Consider the following 23,196-nt stretch of genomic DNA (forward strand, 5'->3'; position numbering starts at 1 on the left):
CAGGAAACAGCTTCCTAAGATCATCAGAGATACTTGCAGGAACACCTCAGCAAGTAAGAATCCAAAAGTGACAGGCTAAAACCCAGAATCTTAATCTGACCAGATGAGAAACTCCCTCCTGGGCACACAGAAGAGTGGATGACCTGAAAGGCACTGAACAGGCTGTGCTCTAGCACCACAAGATGCTGAGCTAACCTTAGGAAATGGAGCTACAAAGTGGAGTCCACGACATGCGAGTGTGGAGAAGAGCAAACCACAGATCACCTACTACAATGCAACCTGAGCCCTGCCACATGCACAATGAAGGACCTTCTTACAGCCACACCAGATGCACTGCAAGTGGCCAGCTTCTGGTCAAAGGACATTTAGCATAATGCCAAGTTCTTTTTTTTAACTTTGTGTTTCTAAATGCATTTTAACTGTACCCTCAACTTGCCCAGTGGATTTTCATGGTAGGAATTCAAACCCTGTTCTCCAGAGTCATAATCCAATGCTCAAACCAATACACCATACTGACTATGGCTTGTATATTATGGGAACTACTGCTAAAAAAAAAACACCATTACTCCTCTATGCTCCAACTAAGATTAGGGTGTATTTCCTGGGTGCTGGCAGAACTTTATTGTGTTTAAAGGAGGTTTTTGTTCATATCAGCACCTCGTGCATATTTTCAGCAGCTGAAATCTGACAGTTAGATTTTTGACAGCACCAAATCACCATGGGCAAACACTTTCGTACATTTGCAGACCAAGAGAGTCATAATGGTCTGTTACGTCAATTATCTGCCACTCAGAATACAGCTACAATTTACAGCCTGTGTATTTTCTTTTAAGAGACAGGCTGCAAAACTATGTTTACCATCAAACTAAATGAAATTATTGCTGTTGCAATCCCTTCCATTAGGAGAGAAAAGAAATTGTTCTCTGGGATTGTTTTCCCCTATCATTGATAAGGAAAGGAAAGCTTCATTACTGTGTTCTAAAAATCTAGGTTTCATTTTTCTTAACAGAAAGGGATGTTGTCTATTCTACACCATTGGAATATATTATAGTATAAGTTGGATAAAGCTGCAATAGGGTGCCATTTGACTCCGTTACTCTAATTATTAGAGTAAATGACAACTCTGTTCCATTTTATTGTTTCCCAGACTGCAGAACAGGGCCTATTTGCAAATCTCCAGGCTAACAACAGTATTTTTTCACTTATATGACATAAGAAAGGAAGAAGTTTTCAAGTGGATGGGGAAGTTCTGTGGGGGACATCAAAACCAAAGGAGGAGGTCCCCTATTCCTGCTCTAAGAGGTCCTTAGGTTTGGTAGAACATTGCATATGGTTCTACCAAACCTGAGACTCATTACATTCTAAGGAACTGGGATAAGTGCTTCTTCAGAAATTCTCTATCTAATGAGATTTTCTTTTACTTTCAAGAAAATACAAATATCTAAAACAGCTAATTGAGAATTGATCCTGTTTGTGTGTTTATGATGCAATAATTTGGCTAAATAAATGATGTTCCAAACAATGGAAGTTTCAATGTATTATTCAAATATCTAAAGCAGCGGTTCTTAACCTGTGGGCTGTGGACCATCAGTGGGCTGTGAGGATGGAAATCCAGTCTGGGGAGCCTCCTTCCTCTTTATTTAATTTACTAGCCGCCCCCTGCCATGCATTGCTGTGGCCCACTCTGGTGGTCATGGGGGTTCTGTGTGGGTGGTTTGGCCCTATTCTATCGTTGGTGGGGTTCAAAATGCTCTGTGATTGTAGGTGAACTACAAATCCCAGCAACTACAACTCCCAAATGTCAAGGTCTATTTCCCCTAAACTCCATCTGTGTTCATATTTGGGCATATGGAATATTCGTGCCAAGTTTGGTCCAAATCCATCATTGTTTGAGTCCACAATGCTTTCTGGATGTAGGTGAACTACAACTCCCAAACTCAAGGTCAATGCCCACCAAACCCTTCCAGTATTTTCTGTTGGTTATGGAAGTCCTGTGAGCCATGTTTGGCCCAATTCCATCATTGGTGGAGTTCAGAATGCTCTTTGATTGTAAGTGAACTATAAATCCCAGCAACTACAACTCCCAAATGACAAAATTACTTTTTTTTTTAGTGAAGGACATATATTGTGATGTTAGGTGTCTTGTTTCCAAATTTGGTGTCAATTCGTCCGGTGGTTTTTGAGTTATATTAATCCCACAAATGAACATTACATTTTTATTTATATAGATTTTATTTATTTTATTTTTTCTCCTTTCATGCCAACTGTCACTCCTTCCCTGTCACTGACCATGGCATATGTTCTGTATCAGAAACAAGAGCTGGTGTGGTCTATCCAATACAATTTTCTGAATCAGCACCCCAAAATAACCTAACCGAATCAAAAGTTGATTTGTAACCTCTTTGATACTGATGCTGGAGAGTGGTCCCTGGTCAAAGTGGTCCCTGGTCAAAAAAAGGTTGGGAACCACTGATCTACTACATAACAAATATTCATTATCTATTTGCCATAATATATGTGAATTACCTAAAGCTCTTTTCTGGAATGGTGCCACTGAAGTTAATTCTGACCATTTGGGATTGCTTATCATGAACAGACCATCTGTTAATGAAAATATTTCACTTAAAACTGAGACCACAAGGGAAGAATATGATTCTAGATGGTGGGAAGAGAAGGGAAGGGAAGAGAATGCTGCTGATGCTATGGCAAACAAAGCACTATGAAAATAAAGGAGTACATTTGACAAATTGCATTGTTAGGGTTGTAGAAGATACAAGAGAAGAAGATTTATAAGGGGATTGGGCTCTTAAAAGAGGTAAAGGAAGGTTTGAAATCTTTTCAGAGTCCAAAAATTCAAAGAGACATCTGAATTTCCAGTATGTCATGACCCATCTAACTAAGCAGGATTGACCATGTAGAGATGAGAAGTTATATATTATTAACCCTTGGCACAAATTTGGCAAGTGTGCAGTTTGCAGTAAGCTAGGGGTGGGAGGAAATATCTTCAATCGATTTCTTTGAAATGTGCTGCTTGAGAAGCATACAATAGATACCGTGGACTGCTAAAAAGACAAATCAGTGGGTCCCAGTGCATCAAACTTGAATTCTCCCTAGAAGCCAAGATGAGTAAGCTGAGACTGTCATATTTCCAACATGTCATGAGAAAATGTGATTCACTCGAAAAGACAATAATACTTGGTAAGTTAAAGTAGAAAGCAGTAGGAATAGAGGAAGGCAGGATTCCAGGTGGATAGACTCAATCAAGGAAGCCTCAGCCCGGAGTCTGAAAGACCTGAACAGAGCTATTGATGGTAGGGTGACTTGGAGGTCTTTTATTCATGGGGTTGACATAAATCAAAGTTGACTTGATGACAGTTAACAACAACCAGCGATTAAACTACTAATCACAAGGATTCTACAGGTTCTTGCCGTGTGTGCATGTGACTGCAACTCTTCTGTCAACTTAGGCTGACCCCATTGATTTCATTGGGTTTTATTAGGCAAGGAATAAATTCAGAAGTAGTTTTTCCAATACCTTCCCCTGAAATACAACTTACAGCACCTGATATTTGTTGTTGGCCTCCCATTTAAATATTCACCAGGAATGATCCTATTTAGTATCCGAGAACATACAGGAGCTGATGCCTTTAAAGTGTAGCAAGGACAAATTCTATTGATTTCCATTGAAGGATGTCTATTTCTCAGTTTAAAACTCAGTGTTATTGATTTTATAGAAAATAATATTACAATGGAATGCCAGAAATTGTGCTCTGCCAGGGTAGTATTTATTTCAGGGGTGGACAGCTGCTAAAGATTGAGGGCATTGTATGGGCTTTATACAAGGAAGGGTGAACTCTCCCCCTTGGAATGTTATGTTTTCTATTAAATTCCACTCTAAGTGGGAGAACATTATATTTTCTCTATTCCCCACCAACATGTACAGCAAGTATTTCCCCTTTTGTAAGGTTGGGTTAAGTGGTTGTTGACTTGCATGCTTCATTATTGTAACCCAAGGTTGCTAAATGATTTGTTTTTCTTTTGAGTTGCTTAAAGGTATAAACAAATACAACATGTTTCAAGTACTTCTACATAGGATCCTGTGAAAGATAGCATTTTGTGTAGTGCCTTCCATATGCAAGGTTTTTTTTTTTTATGTGATTGGTCACAGGTCGGATATCTCTGTTTCAAAGCCTGACCTAAGCAGCCTTCATTTTTGGATCAGCTATTCCAATGGCAAAACCATTACATGAAGGTTGAGCCAAAAGAGTTACAGCTTTCCTTCCTTGATGCAAGCCTTCAGTTCAAGGACTGCTATTTGCTGTGTGAAAGATAGACCTCCCTATGACACAGTTCTTTCTTTCCTTCTTTTTAAAAAAATAATCTTTATTGCATATTTTCCATATTAGATAAAATAGACAGCCAAAAATACTTGTGCTAGAAAAAATAGAAGAGATAACAACAACAAGAACCCCGCCTCCATCTCCCCAAAAGGACTCGGGGCAGCTAACATGGGGCTCTATGGCCATGTTTCAGAAGATGTTTTGGCTTGGTAAACAGCTGGTAAACTGACTGGAATTTCTGGGAGTTGTAGGACAAAACACCTGGGGACCCACAGGTTGAGAACCACTGATCTAGGTCAAATGCATCCAACTTTAAGGCCTGCAGGCCAAATCCAGCACACCATGACATTTTATGTGGCCATCCAGATGCTGGACCACAACTCCTGTATTCCTCATTGTTAGACGTCATGACTAGAGCTGATGGGAATGCCATTTGTTATGTTTAGTCAGCATAGTAGGATTTTAATTTGGACACAAGGCTTGTGGATGTGAAGTCTGGCATTAAAATGTTCTTTAGCCTTTTCCCAACCTCAGAGTCACAAGTGCTGTTGGGTTGCAAATCCCATTATCCCCAGTCCACATGGTGGGAGCTGTCATCCAGTAACACCTGGGGACCAAAACTGGGGAAGAACTAAAGAGCGTGTTATGATTCCACTTTAACTGTTATGATTCCTAAGGAAGCCTGAAATGTGATGTTTAGAGAAGATTCTTTAAAGTTCCATAAAGATACCAGGTTGCTGTAAGTTTTTTGGGCTCTATGGCCATGTTTCAGAAGAATTCTCTCTTGACGTTTCACCTGCAGCTATGGCAGGCATCCTCAGAGGTTGTGACCTCATAACCTCTGAGGATGCCTGCCATAGATGCAAGCAAAACATCAGAAGAGAATGCTTCTGGAACATGGCCATACAGTCCAAAAAACTTACAGCAACCCAGTGGTTCTGGCCATGAAAGCCAAAGCAATACATTTTCATAGAGATAGCTGTCTTGCCTCAGCAAACCCCACAATCCTATAGGTAAAGTCGAATCATAGTGCTTATAACTGTATAATGTGAAAGGGTCACAGAGGTGGAAATAATGTGTACCTCCAAATATTTTCAGAGTATCCCTCACCACTTACTAAGGCTAAAGGGATGCAATCTAGCCATATATGGATTTAGAACTTAATCTAGACTGTAAAAGAAAAACAGAGCTAATGCTGAGAGCTGAAATATTCCCTCACCCCCATCTTCCTTGTGTCAGGAAAACCAAATCATCTATAATTCTGCAGTAAATGACAGTCTATAACTCACGGTATATGTGCTTGCATTTACAGGGCATACATTGTAACAGACTTCATGGGCATCAGAAATGAAAGTTTTATGAAGGTAGCAGCAGTGGGGACTTGGATGGGAGACTTTGTCACGGCTTGGATGGTAAGAGGATTTCTTCGTTTTATTTCATTAAAAAAACCCCAAATTGAATGAGAAAAGTCTAATTGGTCGTTGAAATCCAAAATAGCCTGAAAGCCTGGAAAAACACAATTCCGGCCACTTCCAGATAGCACCAAAATGCAGGATTAATACGCAGGATAAACCCGGGACTTCAGAGCAGGTCCCCACTCAGACCTGCTGGTCCTGGGCTTTCTTTCCCTGATGTCTTTCACGGCCCTTCTGTGTCTCAGGATAAAATAGAGGGCAGATAGGGGACATTTGCAGAGAGTTTTTTTAAAAAATGGTGTGCAGTATCAATCGAAAGGCCCCAGGTTTTCTAACTCTGCTTTAGCTCAGATGCAGTAGAAACTTCAAAGTTGTCATCTCAGTTCCATTTTCCTTCTTTGCCTCTATGGCATTTTTCTCTGAATGTATTTTATCAGTTTTTGTTAGGTGTTTTGAGCTGTGAAAAGTCAGCATAAAAATAATGTAAATAAGTAAATATGTAAAATGTGTGCCATGCCTTTATTGCATTCAGCAACCTACTTTTGAAAATATTATCAGATATAGTTTTTTATACCACAGAAGTAATGTTTGTCTCTTACTAAAACTTCTTTCTTCATACAATGTATGCTTCTGACTGACCTTTGAGGTTATCATTCCCCTCATATTAAAATATAAACAGATTTTTATTTTTTTAAAAAACATCTTTGCTGCAAAAATTCTCCCAGAATTCAGTGAGATTTCCCCCTAGTAATATATATTTATGACTGCAGCCATAATTGATTAATGGCGGGAACAACTAAATCTTGTAAGATTAATCAATTAAGATTTCTTTAACTGAATGACAATGCTAAAAGAAAAACCCAATTTGAGTAAATACACATGGTCATTTAATCAGAGCAGAAATTCCTCTGGGAAATTTAGTATGTAATCCAGGGCATAAATGGGAAGAGAGATAATGAGTTGTTGGCCTGCTGCTACAAAAAGTAACATTAATATTTATGAGAAAGTTCCATTTGCTTTAGTAAGTACAGCTTCTAAAGGGGGTGTGGACTGTCTTTTTTTTAAAAAAAATACTTTAGATCAGAATAGACTAAATAATGTGTATTTACTGTATTTCATTGTTCTAAATAGATGTTGTGTATACCGCAGGCATGTAGCCGGGGGGGGGGGGGGTTTGAGGGGCTTAACCCCCCCCTCGAAATTCTCATGGTGGTTCGCGAAAAGGCCTTTCTGGTGCATTATTTAAACTGTTATGTTTAGTCATATCATGATCTGATCACCATACTCAATATATCCCATATGCATGGGGGTATTGGGGTAACGATACAAAAGGTTTGCTAGGCTAGAACATCTTTCACTCAGACTCAGCCCCCCCCCCCAAAATTCATGCCCCCCCAACCCCCCCCCCCCGAAAAAAATTCAGCCCCCCTCGAATCGGAATCCTGGCTACGGGCCTGGTATTCCGTGTTCAAAATGTTCTGGATCCCCCCCCCCCCCAGATTTTGCAATACCTGCATTTTTATAAAGGTAAATGTAAAGGTTTCCCCTTAACATTAAGTCTAATAGTGTCTGACTTTGAGGGTTGGTGCTCATTTCAATTTCTAAGCCGAAGAGCCAGCATTGTCCATAGACACATCCAAGCTCATGTGGCCGGCATGACTGCATGGAGCACAGTTATCTTCCCGCAGAAGGAGTACCTATTGATCTACTCACATTTGCATGTTTTCAAACTGCTAGGTTGGCAGAAGCTGGGCCTAACAGCGGGAGCTCACCACACTCCCCAACTTCGAACTGCCAACCTTTCAATCAGCAAGTTCAGCAACTCAGTGGTTTAACCAGCTGCACTACCAGTAATGAGATATCTTGGAGATGGGATCCAAGTCTAAACTAAAAAAATCACTTACATTTCATACACATCTCATAGACCTAGCCCTGGGGACAATTTATGTAATAATTGTGAGCATGAAACAAAATGTGTATACACTGAACCATCGGAAAGCAAATGTGTCACTATCTCAGCTGCCCATGTGAACAATTTTAGATTTTAGAGGGTTTTGGATTTTGGAATTCCAGATAAGGATAATCAACTTGTGTGTCACCTGTATCCTATTTATTTGACTCAGAATCTGGATAAACATGGCATTTATGCTAATTTTCTTTTTAAGCCATTTGTGGTAGGCAAAGTTCTATAACTACAGCTCTCACGCACCCCTCAGCTAAAATGAGCTTGGACTTTAAAAAATTATGTTTTTCTGATTTGCTTGCAGTAAACTTCCAACATTGGCAAGAAAAACAGAAAAAGAAAAATAGCTGGAATGATATGTTTTCTTTAACTTTGCAGTCTGCAGCTATATGTCAGTGGCATGTCCAGAACAAAATACATTACTTTGATTTGGTGACTCTGAAAAGCAAGTAGCCAGCAAATCATCCATTTGGGCAGATTTAGACTAAGAAATATAGCATTTCTTCATGGAGAGATGTTGGCATCTCGCATAGTTGTTTGCCAAACCATTCATCATCATAGTTGCAGCTGAATCATTTGTATGTGGTCTTTTAATGATTTCTGATCTCTAGACTTTGCATGAAGAAAACTGTTGCATGATTTAATATTTGCTAAAGGAAAACAAGTGTGTTTATCATCCAACCATCACAGATTTTGGACAAATATTTAGTTGTCATTGAAAGTGGATCAGGCAGTGCTGCCTACTGATTAGTAAATAACTAATCAAATGTCAGTGGCAAGCATTTCTGTTTTATTATGCAGTTAATTCAGTCTGAGAAAAGTGGTTCCAAGTACTACTGTTATGGTCCTCCTGATTGAATTTGAAGAATTAGATATCTGTATATACACCTAAGAAATCAAAGCTAGGACTGCCCTCATTGAAGCACATGGGATGAAGCCATCATAGAATCGTAGAAGACTCCAAGAGCCATCTAGAATGAACCTTTGCCAATCCATGCAAAAAACAAAAATCACTTCCTAACCATGCAAAATTACTATGGACTTTTGCAGGTTAGTAACTAGATACTGCTATTAAAACTATATGCAACAATAAAAATGCTTATAGTATATGAATATATTTGCCAAAATAGAATAAATATTTCACCCTGGCAAATTAGAATTCTGGATCAAAATGGCAATGAGCTCAAGTGTACCTTATCATAAGATTGTTTTAATTATTCATAATATAATACTGGCAGGATTATAAGATTGTGTCTGTCTTTAATGCCCTTCAAAGAGATTAAGTGAAGAACCTGGTGCATTTTAAACCATGAAGCCACAAATGCATCCAACTTCTTTTTAATCTGACTGCCAGAGTTATGCCTCAAGTGAATATAAAAGTCTTTTAGTCTACAGATCCATCATTTCTCACTCTTTGAATGTAATGACGAAGTCAGTTTGATAAATTAACCATCATAGCTAAAAACTAAATCACTGCTGACATTAACTCCATTAATATAATTTGGTGTAAATATTGGAGAGATGTAGGCACTTGCAATCTTGATTGAAAAACTCTCTCTGCATAGTATTCAGAAAATAATTCTTACTACTGTATGTATCCCTAGAGCATATCTTGATAATGGTGTACATTCCAGAGTAACATTTACCACATCATCACATTGATCTTCACCTCCATCCTTGGATGCTTGTAGGACGTAGCCCAACAGAGCCCATCACATGACACATGGCTACTTCTGGCAGAGCTCAGTCCTTGCTTTCTCCTGGAAGCATAGTAGGATGGAGCCAAGAGAACACGGGAGGCAGGCCCGTAGCCAGGATTTCGTTTTGGGGGGGGGGGGCTGAATTTTTTTCAGGGGGGGTTTCGGGGGAGGCCTGAGTTTCGGGGGGGCTGAGTCTGAGTGAAAGAGGGTCTAGCCTAGCAAACCTTTTGTATCATTACCCCAATACCCCCATGCATATGGGATATATTGAGTATGGTGATCAGATCATGATATGAATAAACATAACAGCCTAAATAATGCACCAGTAAGGCCTTTTTGCGAACCACCATGAGAATTTCGGGAGGGGGGGGGCTGAAGCCCCTCGAGCCTTCCCCCCCTCCCCCGGCTACATGCCTGACGGGAAGCTTCCCGTGTTTTCATAAGAAAATATATTTCTTTATTTATTGCATTTATATACTACTTTTCTCAACCCTGGGGAGACTCAAAGCAGTTCACAAAATAATCAATGGTAAGATTCAATGGTGCATATGCATAAAAACATAACATACCAATAAGGAGACACTTAATGCAAGGTAATACAAAATTACTGTATTATACAAAAACTCTGGTTTTTAATTGAAAGCATTGTTTCTTCTCTTTCTTTCCCAGTTTCTTTGGCATCTCCTGCGCCTTTGTTCCTCTAGATCAAGCATGGGCCAACTTCGGCCCTCTGAATGTTTTGGACTCCAACTCCCACAACTCTTAACAGCATACTGGCTGTTAGGAATTGTGGGAGCTGAAGTCCAAAACACCCAGAGGGAAGGCCATAGAATTTGGCCCATACTTGTGTTAGAGGCCTTGCGAGGGGTTTCATCTAAGTACTCTTAGGAGTTGTAAGTTCTTTTTTTCATTTTTTATTATTGTTGGTCATACCTTGCGTTGTGAGACGTGTTGTAGCCAAATTTGGGGTCATTTGGCCCTGTAGTTTTTTTGTTTTTAGGGTCCTAACAATGACATGAGGAGTTTTATATATAGAGATTTGCAAGGAAACTTCTTTGGATCCAAAGCATTTTATTTTATATGAAAAAAATGTTTTCTGTGTGAATAATCATTGTTTTCTGTAGAGAACTATGCAGAACTATGACCAAAATGCTTTGTGTTTCCCACAAAGAATAAGTTCCAAAGTCATCCAACAGGGCTATCCATCCCACAAGAAACCATCTTTACTTCTGGGTTTTAAACATTTTCTCAATCCGTATTGATTGTCCCTTGCTCCAGTTTCTGCATGTTCCTATATTATACCTCTATTATTTTGTGATTTATGTGATATGTTACTTCCTGACCATACAAGCTGTTCAGCAGTGGAACTCTGCCTCGGAGTGTAGTTGAAGCTCCTTCCTTGGAGGCTTTTAAACAGAGGTTGGATGGCCATCTGTTGGTGGTGCTTTGATTGTGCTTTTCCTGCATCACAGGAGGTCAAACTAGATAGCCCATGTGGTCTATTCCAACCATGTTATTCTCTTATTCTGTGTATCTGTATCTTCACTTGTCCCATCCTTGTGGATGACAATGAGAAACCACATAATGACTTCCCTTCAGAATGAAGGGAAAATACAGGATTTTATGCAGACATTTTTGCAAAGATGACAGAAACCTCAACAGAAAGCAAAGCTCTCTTGGTTTCATTTATATCCTGGTGGTGAAAACTGTCAATTTTGTGGCAAGGGTGGCAGTTTCTTGGCAGATATTTGGACATGTTGATATTCTCTTTCTTGCCAAGAGCAAGACTTGTTGTGAATATTTTTACATGAGTAGTGTAAGTTCCATGTTCCATTATTGTTTTTGAACAAGAAAAGTCTATATATGAATGTCCTTCCTCTTAGCGACTCAGTATCCAAGGCTCTGAACTTTAGTTATGCAGTAAGACTCTAGGTGGAAATAAAAGGTGACCATATAATGTACTGTTGAAATATGGAGTTGGATGAAAGCCTCATGCCTACTTCAGATGACATATAGGTCATGAAAAAATAGGTATTCATGGACGGTCCCAGGAAATGTTGGTAATTGTTGTGAAGTCAACTTTGACTTTTAATGATCTTACAAATGAGAAATTCCCAAGTCCTACATATATCTTCCTTATATCTTGGTAACTCAGAACTATGACTTCCTTGATTGAGTCTGTCTACATGTAATGTATTATTCCTCTCTTCCTACCATCTTCTATCTTACCAAGCATTATTGGCTTTTCTAATGAGCCATGTCCTCTCATAATATCTGAAGCATGACAGCTCAGCCTTGTCATCTTAGCTTCTAGAGAATGTTCAGGCTTAATTTGGTATTGGATCTATTCATTTGTATTTTGGGCAGTTATTAGTATCTGTAGAACTCTTCTCCAGGTAATTATTTTTCTATTAATCTCTGCAGCTTTAGCTATCTGATCTCTTCACCCTCGTCACCCTCTGACTTACAAGCAAATCATTTCAGCAGCTTACAGATGCAGCATCATACTTTCCACTTGCTTGTCAACAATTTTGTGGGTGGCAACCACAGTAATGAAGATATATCGAAGCAGTACTTTATATTCTGTATTGTCCTCGGATCAAGGTGAAGATATATAGAGGTCAATTTGGAATTGTTCTGGGTGTTGTGATAGGTTTTGTCGAAGTTAAGAAACTTTTGAAGTTAAGTTAACTCTTCAAAAGTCTGTCCTTTTATCTATGGGAAGAACAATGGTTGCAGAATCTTTTAACTGCATTTCTTTTGTAGAACATAGGAAATAAACAAAAAGAGTTTCAAGGAACCAGCCTGGATGTTCCTATTCAAAGTACATCTGCATTCACATAAAACGATCAAGATTTCCATTGTGTTTATAGCAGCTGTCTCTGCATTCAGCTTTCTGTTTAGTTTATTTTCTTGCTGTCACAAAAGGCTCTGATTTTGCAATCTCTAATAAGAAAAGGAAGTCATAGGACTTATTCTGGGTAATTCAGAATTGTTTATTAATTATATATTTAAAATATTTATATATCCCTTTTCAAGTTGAAGGCCCTTCAAGGCTATCTAGAAGTTAAAAATCTAAATAAACCACTAGTACGAATAGTTCTTTAAAAATGGGAGAAGTAAAAACACACCAATTTATGAAATGATATATCATCCAGTCATTTAAAAGACTGCAGTATCGAATAGTTAAAGGTCCTCTTAAAGACATGGAGCAAAATTGTCAGGTCATATCCTGAGTTAGGGTATGGTATGTTCACAGAACAGTAATAATGGCTGCCATTTTTCTGAGGATTTCCTGCATGCTCAGAATGGCAAGTTGGGAAGTCCTGATGTGAACGTATTGCCACTGACTCACTATTTTGTCAAGAAATTGGGCATGACAATTTAGGTTATGATCAAAGTCAGTCTTCCTGATTATTTTTCTTCCTCTGAGATATAATTGAAATTTCAGTGGCATCTGAAGTAGTACCATGTAGCTAACAACTCGGCTGCACTTCAGCGGTGGAAATGAAATTAAACTGTGAAGCGTGAAATGGAAAGAATGAAACGGATAAGATATATAACTAAAGTTGCTTAGTGCAAGCAACACTGCACAGGGATGTAACCAATGACCTCATTAGAGGCAGGGAGATGCTATTCATAGAAGCAGGCAGAGTGTCTAGCAGCCTGTTCTTGGGGGAGTTTTCTTACACATCTTGTCTCACTCTCTTGCTCTCTTTTCTTTCACCTGTCCCCATGGGATTTCTATTTAGCTAACAGTTTAATGTAACTTCCCGGTGTTTCCCAAACTTTGTGAAATCACATAACAAACAATATTAGCAATTTGGGCTTGCTCATGTTTCTATTAATTGAATTTTTTGTAGCCTCAGTTAATTCTTTCCTCAAGAATGGAGGTACAACTATATTACATGATGACTCTAACTTAATGGCTGGGTCACTTTGTTGTCATTAGAAGTAAAACTTTTGGTTGCTTTCATGCAAACAGGGTGTTATGTAGCCCCAGAAAATGGTGTAATAGCAACATTACTCGTTAGAGAGCCAGCTTGTGCTATTCATTATATTGCTGTCTCATTCTCATTTTGGCTACCAATTCCCATGGGTTAACCAGTATCCACGGGGATTGGTAGATGCCAGATAAAATGTAGTTTCTGGTTGTTTGAGAGTTACTATTAAAAATAGGCCTCATACTAGATGCACAAATTCTGTATTGACTTGATGTTAATATTGAAAAACAGTATAGACAGACCTCGGGTTACCAACAAGATAGGTTCTCTAAGTTTGTTTTTAAGCAGAATTTATATGTAAGTCAAAACATACAAATTCCGTGTTGTCACCAATACGGTCCCTCTGCTCTTTCCATCTGCCTGCAGCTGCAGCCAGCCAGTGAAAAGGCCCAGTGTGTATTGCTGGTTAGTGAAGGTGTCCCCAGGCACCACCAACCTTCACCAGTGCCAGCCACAAGTCATAGCCCTGGTGCTTCTTTAGCACCCACAACCAGCACCACTGAATCTTGCCCACCAAAGCCCTGAGGGCCACCATCTTGCCCACATGGAACAAATATCCCACCACAATGATGCTGTGCACCTCCATCTTAAAGGCTGATGTGAAGCATGAATCACACAGTACATAACCTGTAATGGGGTGCTGCAATGATACCCGTGATGTCCCACAGGTGTCACAAGCCCCCAGTACCAACATAAGACTTCACATTTTCCTCTACAGGCTCCCAGTGGCTGTGCATAAAAGTGTGGGGAATTACATTTTTTAGTCTGCCGGCACCAAGTCAGGGTCTTTGGGTACCACCTCACTTTTTCCATACGAAAGCTGACTGGCAGAACCTGGGGATCACAGCCAAATACAGTGAAGACATCTGCCCTTGCATTTTGCCACTCTGTTGCTAAATAATTATTTCCAGTGTGGAATACATCTTGCAACATTAAAAGAATGTATGTGGCTCTTAATGAGACATGCCGTATTATCCAGGATATTTATGCTCTACACTGCTGGAGAAATTATATTATTTATCCAGTATTACACCACCTGCTGTCTGTAAGGAAGAAGCAGCCAGTAATGAAAGGACCTCTCTGTCCCATCCTATGTTTGGATATCAGCCATCACGTCAATGTCTTAAATCAAGAAATGGCTTTCTAAGATCTATAGAGATTCTCGCAGGAACATCTCAGCAAGTGAGAGTTAAAAAGTGGCAGGTTAAAATCTGGAAACTCAATTAGTGGCTGATACCTGGGCACACAGAAGACTGGTTGACTTGGAAGGTGCTGAACAAACTATTTTCTGGTACCACGAGATGCAAAGCTAATCTTAAGAAATGGGGCTACAAAGCGGAGTCCATGACATGCGAGTGTGTAGAAGAGCAAACCACAGACCACTTTCTACAATACAGTCTAAGCCCTGACACATGCACAAAGGAGCACCTTCTTACAACCACACCAGAGGCACCTGAAGTGGCCAGCTACTGCTCAAAGGAAATTTAGTATAATGCCAAGTTTTCAACTTTGTTTGTGGTTTTTTTTTATACATTATAACTGTATTCTCAATTTGCTTCTGACACAATATATATAAATTATGTACTGTCATGAACAAACTATAATTCCTATAAGATAGCAAGAAGCTGACAAGACAAGGTGGGAAATGCAGGCTATTATTTTTAACATTATTATTGCTAACTACTCAATGAGAAACATTTTGAATCTGATAGTATGAGGTAATTGTCACTGCTTTACCTGCAAAGTGTGATTAATCCATTTATTATCATGAGTTAAGAAGCTCTCAGCTGTCCTCAGCCTGTTATTTGTGTACTCACATGAAGAAATAAATGACAGGCTTAAGGCAACTGTGGGCTTCTTACCTTATGATAATTGATGGATTAATCATGCTTTCCAGTATGATAGTGACTATTATCTCCCATTATCAGACTTTGTTTACTTGTGTTTTCATTGGGTATTCCAATGGTGGAATTGTGTGTTCCTCAGAAATAAGATGCTATGCTAATGGTAGCATTCCTACTGGTGAGGTCTCCCAAGTCAGATATGCATTTGTTGAAAAGCCAGAAAAATATGCCAAACACCTTAATGCAGTGAGGAGAAGAGATAGTGATCAGTACAGAATAAAACTAGTAGATGATCTCTCAGAGACAACAGCAATGGCCTTTTAATGTTTGTTAGTAAGACATGAGGAAGTTAGACATTGTAAAGCAAGAAAAGGAAGTACTGTATAAACATTGCAGTTCTTGGGGTAAGCAAGCTAAAGTGGACAGGAACAAGACATTTACGTGGTGTTTTCTTGTGGTGGTGGGAATCTTTCAAGAAATGGGATGGCATTAATAAGGAGGAGAGATGTATCAAAAGCAGTCAGGATGTGTAATTCAAAGTTGAGTTGAATAACATCAGTAATACTTCGTGGAAAATATGTCCATATAACCATGGTCCCCATTTATGTTCCAACTATGTTAGACCAAGAAGAAACTGAAAAATTATGTGGTGAAGTACAGGAAGAAATTGATCACACCCAATACAGGGCATGTTTGATCATAGGCAATTGGACTGCAAAAGTAGGAAACAGAGGACCATTAAAAGATGTTGGAGAATTTGGTTTAGGGTTAAGAAATGAAGGAGAGTGACCCATCACATTTTGGGAGGTCAGCAGTTTCTGGGTTGTTGTAGGTTTTTTGGGCTGTATGTCCACCTAGAACATGGCCATACAGCTCAAAAAACTTACAACAACCCAGTGACTCCAGCCATGAAAGCCTTTGACAATACATCAGCCAACGGTTTATTCATTGCAAACACATTCTTCAGGTAACTGAACTGACAACTATATATGTTTCAAATCCTAGAATCATAGAGTTGGAAGAGACCTCATGGGCCATCCAGTCCATCCCCCTGCCAAGAAGCAGGAATATTCCATTCAAAGCACCTCTGACAGATGGCCATCTAGCTCTGTTTAAAAACCTCCAAAGAAGGAGCCTCCACCACACTCTGGGGCAGAGAGTTCCACTGCTGAACGGCTCTCACAGTCAGGAAGTTCTTCCTCATGTTTAGATGGAATCTCCTTTCTTGTAGTTTGAAGCCATTGTTCCGTGTCCTAGTCTCCAGGGAAGCAGAAAGCAAGCTTGCTCCTTCCTCCCTGTGACTTCCTCTCACATATTTATACATGGCTATCATTTCTCCTCTCATATGACCTATATATAAATAAGATAAACTACGTAATAGTACTATTGTGTGAATTTATAGCTGAATAAATAAATGCAAATGCTTGACTAGAAGTACAATATGAATGTGAAGAGGTTGAAGATGGCTGCTCTAAAGAGAATGAACAAGATAAGTGGATGGCCTCTCACTTCTTTCTCATTGTAGCAGAAGTGCTTGTGCAAAATATGCACGTAGACAAACATATCAGAATAGTTTGAATCCTTGAGGGCTTCACACTCAGTTTGAAAAAAGCATGACCTCTCTGTCTTATAGTAACTAAAATAATTGGGCTATGTTTCCTGGAATTGTCAGCGCCAAACACAGCAGAATTTCTAGATTTCATGCAGATTTTTTCTAAGCCCTCTCTAAAGATGCTAGTTATTGAAACTAGCACTTTTTGCATGCAAAGCTTGAGCTTTTTCTGAGCAACAGTCCTTCTTCCCTGTTGAGCTATGGTTGCTCCCCCAATAGAAGGCAGACAGATTCCTACAAGAAATGCTAGTCGGCTATTTTTTTGTTCCTATATTTGTTTGACTCTCTTTCCATATTATGCCTGCATCCTCCCATCATTGTTTTCCTTGGTTGAAAAAAAAATAAGACTAATATAGAGAAGAAATGTTTGCATGGAGTCTTTACTTGTGTGAGAGAACCTTGGAAAAAGTCGCATGAAAAGGAATCTTAGATGTTTAGATGTTCCCCCTTCTCTTATGATTAAGAAAGTATGGTGTGTAATGCCTGAACAGGGCTTTTGTGACACTTGAATGGGAACTTTGACATCTTCCCACACAGTTAAGACACACAAGTTCTCAATATGAAGACTGCTTAGATATCTCGCTGCAGGAAAAGAAAGTTCAGAATGAAACAGAGAAAAGGATGCATGAGTCATTTGTGTCTTGCCTTATATTTTTAAGAATATTTGGATTATTTCCCTCTCTCTAAGCCCTCCTGACTCATGCTTTCAGTGTTTCCATTTCATAGCTAAGGTTGTTAAAGATTTCCTTGTCTTTTGGAACTGCAAATATTTCCATTGGAATTATGCTTAAAATAATAAAAAATAAAAAGCCACTCAAAACATTGAACACTTAGTATCAAAAGGTACCATCAAGAATCTGATAATTATTAAAACATACCATTTGGTACTCACGTGTTACATGTAACTTGCAGAAGGGGAGGATGTGTGGGTGTCCAGTGTTAATGAGAGGTGACACTTGAAATAGATTTCAGCTTGGAAGGTTTCAGAACAGATGGCTAATTTGTTCTTTGCAGCTTCCCACAGAAAATCTATGGCCATTTTCAAAAGTGATGCTTAAATCAGCATTTGCATTTTCTATATCTGTGATTCAGATGAAAAGTCTACATTGACTAGACTGACTATTCAATTTACAAATGGTTTTCTTCTGCTTGGTGGCTCTCATTAATGACCTTAGCAAGCAATACATTTTAGATTAATAGGTACTCCTGATGTCACTTGTGAAAATGGACTATAACAAGGGCACTGTTTATTTCAATCTGCTCCCTTCACCTTTGTTCCCTAAAATATTACTTAGGAGAATTACTCTCTCCCTCATCCCCCACCCCATCCATATATATATATATATATAGAGAGAGAGAGAGAGAGAGAGAGAGAGAATGGTTTATAAATGTGTGTGTGTATATCTCATAACTCCCAAAACCTAGGTTGACTTTTCCACAGACTCAATGAGCTCTGTGTTCCCTGCCATTTTTTATAATTGAAGTAGAACCGAGTGGCAAATAAGGACTTACTGTATCAGCCACATAATACTTAGCAGACTCACTGCAAGCCTTCAAAAATGTATATAGCAAACCCCTATTAAAATGGATACCACCACCACTCAGCTCCATTTCAAGTGCCCAGAATGAGACAGAGCACACAGCTTATGCAGTGAGTCCCTACTAAAAATGGCTATTGCCACTCTGCCCCACTCCATGTACCTGAAATTATGGGTGTGCCCCATTCTTTGAGGTCACCCACATTACTGCTGATAATAGTTTGAGCTGAGAAATAAGGAGGGAAGGAGAGAGGGCTTCCTTTCTTTTTCTAGTTTGAGCAAGGGGGGGGGGGTAATGGGAGTGCTGCCTCAATGCCCTTCCAAGCCAATAAGCACTTCTCGCCTCCACTTATTGTCACTGCCTTTCCACTAATAGTCCCAAATATAGCCAAATATCTTTTTCTTGTTCTCTTACCCCCAACCACACACACACTTTATTTTCAGGACACATTCTCATTCATTCCCCTCATTTATATTCCTTTTCCTATCCATATTTATATAGATGGAGATGCTTTAAGATCAGAAATGTAAATTAAAATCCCTTTCCATTCTATCCCCACATTTGATCACAGCAGGAGATCCTAACATAGGTGACAGAGGTGGGGAGAAGGGGAAGCCCTCATTCATGATGAGATTTATGGAAGTCTTCACACTTTGTGGCTATGGAGGTTGGCAGAGCTGCACACCAGGTAGAAAGGTGCTGGGTCAAGTCGTAAACCTCTATAATCCAGAGAGTGACCTGAAGCAAAACACACACTCTCAGCCTCAGACGAGGGCAATTACAAGCCCACTCTGAATCTTGCCAAGAACAGGGATCCTCAAACTTTTAAATCCACAGAGCCCGTCTTGAAGGAAAAGTTTCTCATAAGGTCCCAATAAACTTTTGGACACAGGGGGTGCATTGTATTTATAATTTGACAGATGGACTGGGCCAATTGCAGATAGATGGAGAATGTTTGTGTGAACTAATTTGAAAAAAAATGAACAGATTCCTATGCGCACTGCACTTATTTTACTTGTAGTGCAAAAAAGAAAGACAGAAAGAAAGAAAGAAAGAAAGAAAGAATATTTAAATTTTAATTCACATAAATTTAACAGTATTTCAGCGGAAGACCCCAGGAGTCACCTAATCTTTGCAATAACAACGCCAACAACAGAAACAAACCCAGGGGCCACCCAATCCAACCTGTTTTTACCATGCAGGAAAAGCACAGTTGACAGGCCTTGCAGGCCATGGAGACAGCAGGAAGGCCCCGCAGGCCACACCAATAGCAGTGGGGGTCCAAAAGCCGCATGCTTCCTAGGCAGGAAGGAGCAGGGGAGACCCACAGAGCCCCTGACATGGCTTTATAAAGCCTTAAGGGCTCTGCAGAGCACAGTTTGAGAGCCACTGGTCTAAAGTGAAACTCTTCAAAATACTCCTCCACAAAGTATAAATGACCAGGTTCCTAAATTAGCATAATAGAATCATTGATTTGGAAGAGACCTTGTGGGCCATCCAGTCCAACCCCCAGCCAAGAAGCAAGAAAATTGCATTCAAAGCACCCCTGACAGATGGCCATCCAGCCTCCGCTTAAAAGCCTCCAAAAAAAAGGCACTTCCACCACACTCCAGGACAGAGAGTTCAACTGCTGAACAGCTCTCACAAACTTCCTGGCAGTGAGATCATTTTGAATACTCTGCCTCGAAGTGTGGTGGAGACCTTTGGAGGAGAGGTTTTTAAGCAGAGGCTGGGTAATCATCTGTTGAGAGAATTTTGATTGTGTGTTCCTGCATGGCAGGGGGTTGGACTGGATGGTCTTTGTGGTTTCTTCCAACTTTATGATTCTATGATTTTTTTAAAGCAACATGTCAATAGAATGGTATATCTGCCATGGGTACCTGTGGTAGCTGTATCCTCCTTGTCAGTAGAGTTGTACAGTATATCCACTTGGGTATTCAAGCTGCTGAACATATTGGTGGGCTAATGTTCAGAACATTGGACAGCTCTTTTAAAGTTTAGGATAGAAAGTAAAGTAGATTTATTACAGCACTGTCATGGAAACAAGCCACTATTAGTTTAAACTTAGGCTGGTTTGGCTTTAATTTGGTCTTGAGTTTGCTGTTCCAAAGAAACTTCTAAATGTTGGTGGTAGAGAAATTATTTTCATCAGCACTACAGAGAATACTGAGAGGGATGGGAATCCTCTCTACATTACTTAATATGAATGAAATAGAAGATGGCAAGTACAAATGGATTTACGCTGAATTCCCACTTGAATATTGCATTTGATAAAATGGTCTAGGTATAGGGTAATCTAATCTTGTCTTTCCTTAGTTTTTATTGTTGTTTTACATGACTTAGAGTGAGAATTTCTAACTCTTAAACTGATAGAATAGCTGTAGAGTTCCTATGCAACATTTTCAAGTACCTTTTGAAATCTCCATTAAAAAGCCATTTGTGTCTTTTCTTGAAAGCAATCTACCCTTGCAAATCATGAAATATATTGTTACCTTCCTACACTTGTAGAAATAGAAATGGGTTTGCATTTCATCATGGAAGATAAAGAACTGAACTGCACAAGGCCCTGAAATAAATTCAAGCCTTACTGGAATAGTTAGAACATTGAATTCTATCACTACTGTATCCTTTCAGTAGTCACGTAAGTCAGTGTGTGCAATGCCTGTTAGTGTTCCCCCCCAAAAGTTCAGGAGCTTAGTTATTTCTGCAAAGAGCAGAATACAGGCAATCCCTGAGTTACAAACATCTGACCTACAAACAACTCATAGTTAAGAATGAGTATGAGACAACAGGAAATGAGAGGAATCAACCCTTCGGAAGGGAAATTCACTCCTGGCAGAGTTATCATTGGGAAAAGGGATCTCTGCCAAAGCTTTATCAACATTCTTTGTTTCCATAACAAGCCAATGTTTTCAAAATCCAATCACAGGGACAGAAAGTGAGGTGAAATCTTCTGAACAGGGACACAAACAGCAAAACAAACACCATAGGCAGGTAAACCCTTTCCCATGTTATCCAAAGCATGCATGCATGCATGCATATTTGTGTGTGTTCATCTTTGTAGCTTGGGGATTGCGTGTGTATATGTGTGTGTGTGTGTGTGTGTGTGTGTGTGTGTGTATGCACGCATATGCCACCCCCAAGGTACAAAGAAGATAGCTTCTTTAGGCTTGTTCAAAGATGAATTTGTTTGTAAGTAGGAACTGGTACATTTTTAAAAAATGCAACTCTTTCTCCTACAACATGATTTCCTCAGAGATTTATTCATTAACAATCTTACGAAGTTAGGCGTATCATTACTTTCCATTACAAAATATGCTAAATGTAAGATACACAAGTGAGGCAGATAATGTGGTATGACAACAGACATGTTTCACAGTTTGCAGAAGTAGCTCAGCAAAACCCATGCTAAATTTGTCATCTTCTTTGACCCTGAGTCACACCATTCAGGAAATATCTAGTAAAGCATATCAACTAATGACAAAGAAGCTACAAACTCTGACATGCCTTTGGAAGAACATGCTAACCCAAATCATTGGAAATTGGAAAGAAGAAGCGTTAACATATATACAACAGGTTTTACTATACACCCAATTTGAGAAGTGGATAAAAAGGTGATTTCCTCTTTCCCATCTTGTCCAACACTCTGCCAGCATTGAGTATCAGTAACTGATATTGGGTACCCAAGGTAGAACTGGTAGTCTATCAATGTACTCCCTTTATAGGTGCAGTTTTCTGGCAATTTGAAGCTTGAGTGAATGTTGAGAGGCTGAAAACTTTGAATTGAATTAGGTTTGTACAGGGTGAGGCAGCATAACTTCCTTTTTTAAAATGTGCGCCATTCAGTCGGTTGAAGACATAGCAGAGTGCCAGTGGTCTCGTTCGAGAGGCGGGAATATAAAGTTTTGTCCTGACACAGTTCAGTTGCCATCATGCGTTGGAACAGTGAGGAGCGTGCTTTTGCCATTGAGGCCTACTTTTCAAGCGGTTTTGGAGTGGCCGGCCCGCTCTCCAGATTTGGCCCCTTGTGATTTTTTTCCTATGGGGTTTTTTGAAATCCCATGTTTATGTGAACCGTCCAAGGACCCTACAAGATTTGAAGACCAACATCCAGGAATAAATTGCCAACATAATGCCTGCTATGCTGGCAAGGGTCATGACATGGGGAATGGAGACTGGGGGACGTCACTTACCTAATTTGATCTTCAAAACTACATAAAACAAAACTTTTTTTAAAAAAAGGTATGCGTCTACATTTTTTAAAAAAATTCTGATTCATACAATGGGTTTTATCAAGTTTTGAATAAAGGAAGTTATGCTGCCTCACCCTGTATTTCGTTATATATGGTTACACTTTTATAATTATAAGCTGCCTTATAAGAAAAATGTTGTTGGTATAGGACTCTATTGCCCTCTCAATATTTGTAATTGCTTTGCTTAGTCACACTGATTCTTAGAAAGATGAACAACATATTTACCTACCTAAAGCACAACTACAGTGGGATGCTCAAGTGGTTTAGGTTCATTTCACACACACACACACATCCTTGAGTCTGTCAGGGAATATCTGGTACATCACTGTGTTTCTGACATGCTATATATGAATGTGGTATCATCCTGTCTTGGTATGTTTCCTTTTCCGTAACTGTGTTTGTTGGTGAAATATATTGTCTCTGTTCCCCACATGCATCTTGTGTTTTGTCATTCCAAGACAGGCAGCCTGTGAGATTACAGCTCTTGCAACCCCTTGGTGCCTGTGAGTGTCGCTAGCTGTTCAAC

At 39.4% G+C, this 23,196-nt stretch overlaps 1 protein-coding gene across 1 annotated transcript in view; it reads left to right on the plus strand.

The window, feature by feature from the left end:
• TMEM117 (transmembrane protein 117) overlaps positions 1–23,196 on the plus strand; it is a 310,319-nt gene that overhangs the window by 138,235 nt on the left and 148,888 nt on the right. Inside the window, 1 exon segment of the mRNA XM_060777572.2 lies at positions 5,653–5,752. Coding sequence (XP_060633555.2) covers positions 5,653–5,752 — 100 coding nt within the window.

The sequence above is a fragment of the Anolis sagrei genome, chromosome 5 (assembly GCF_037176765.1).
Source record: "Anolis sagrei isolate rAnoSag1 chromosome 5, rAnoSag1.mat, whole genome shotgun sequence".
Taxonomy (NCBI): domain Eukaryota; kingdom Metazoa; phylum Chordata; class Lepidosauria; order Squamata; family Dactyloidae; genus Anolis; species Anolis sagrei.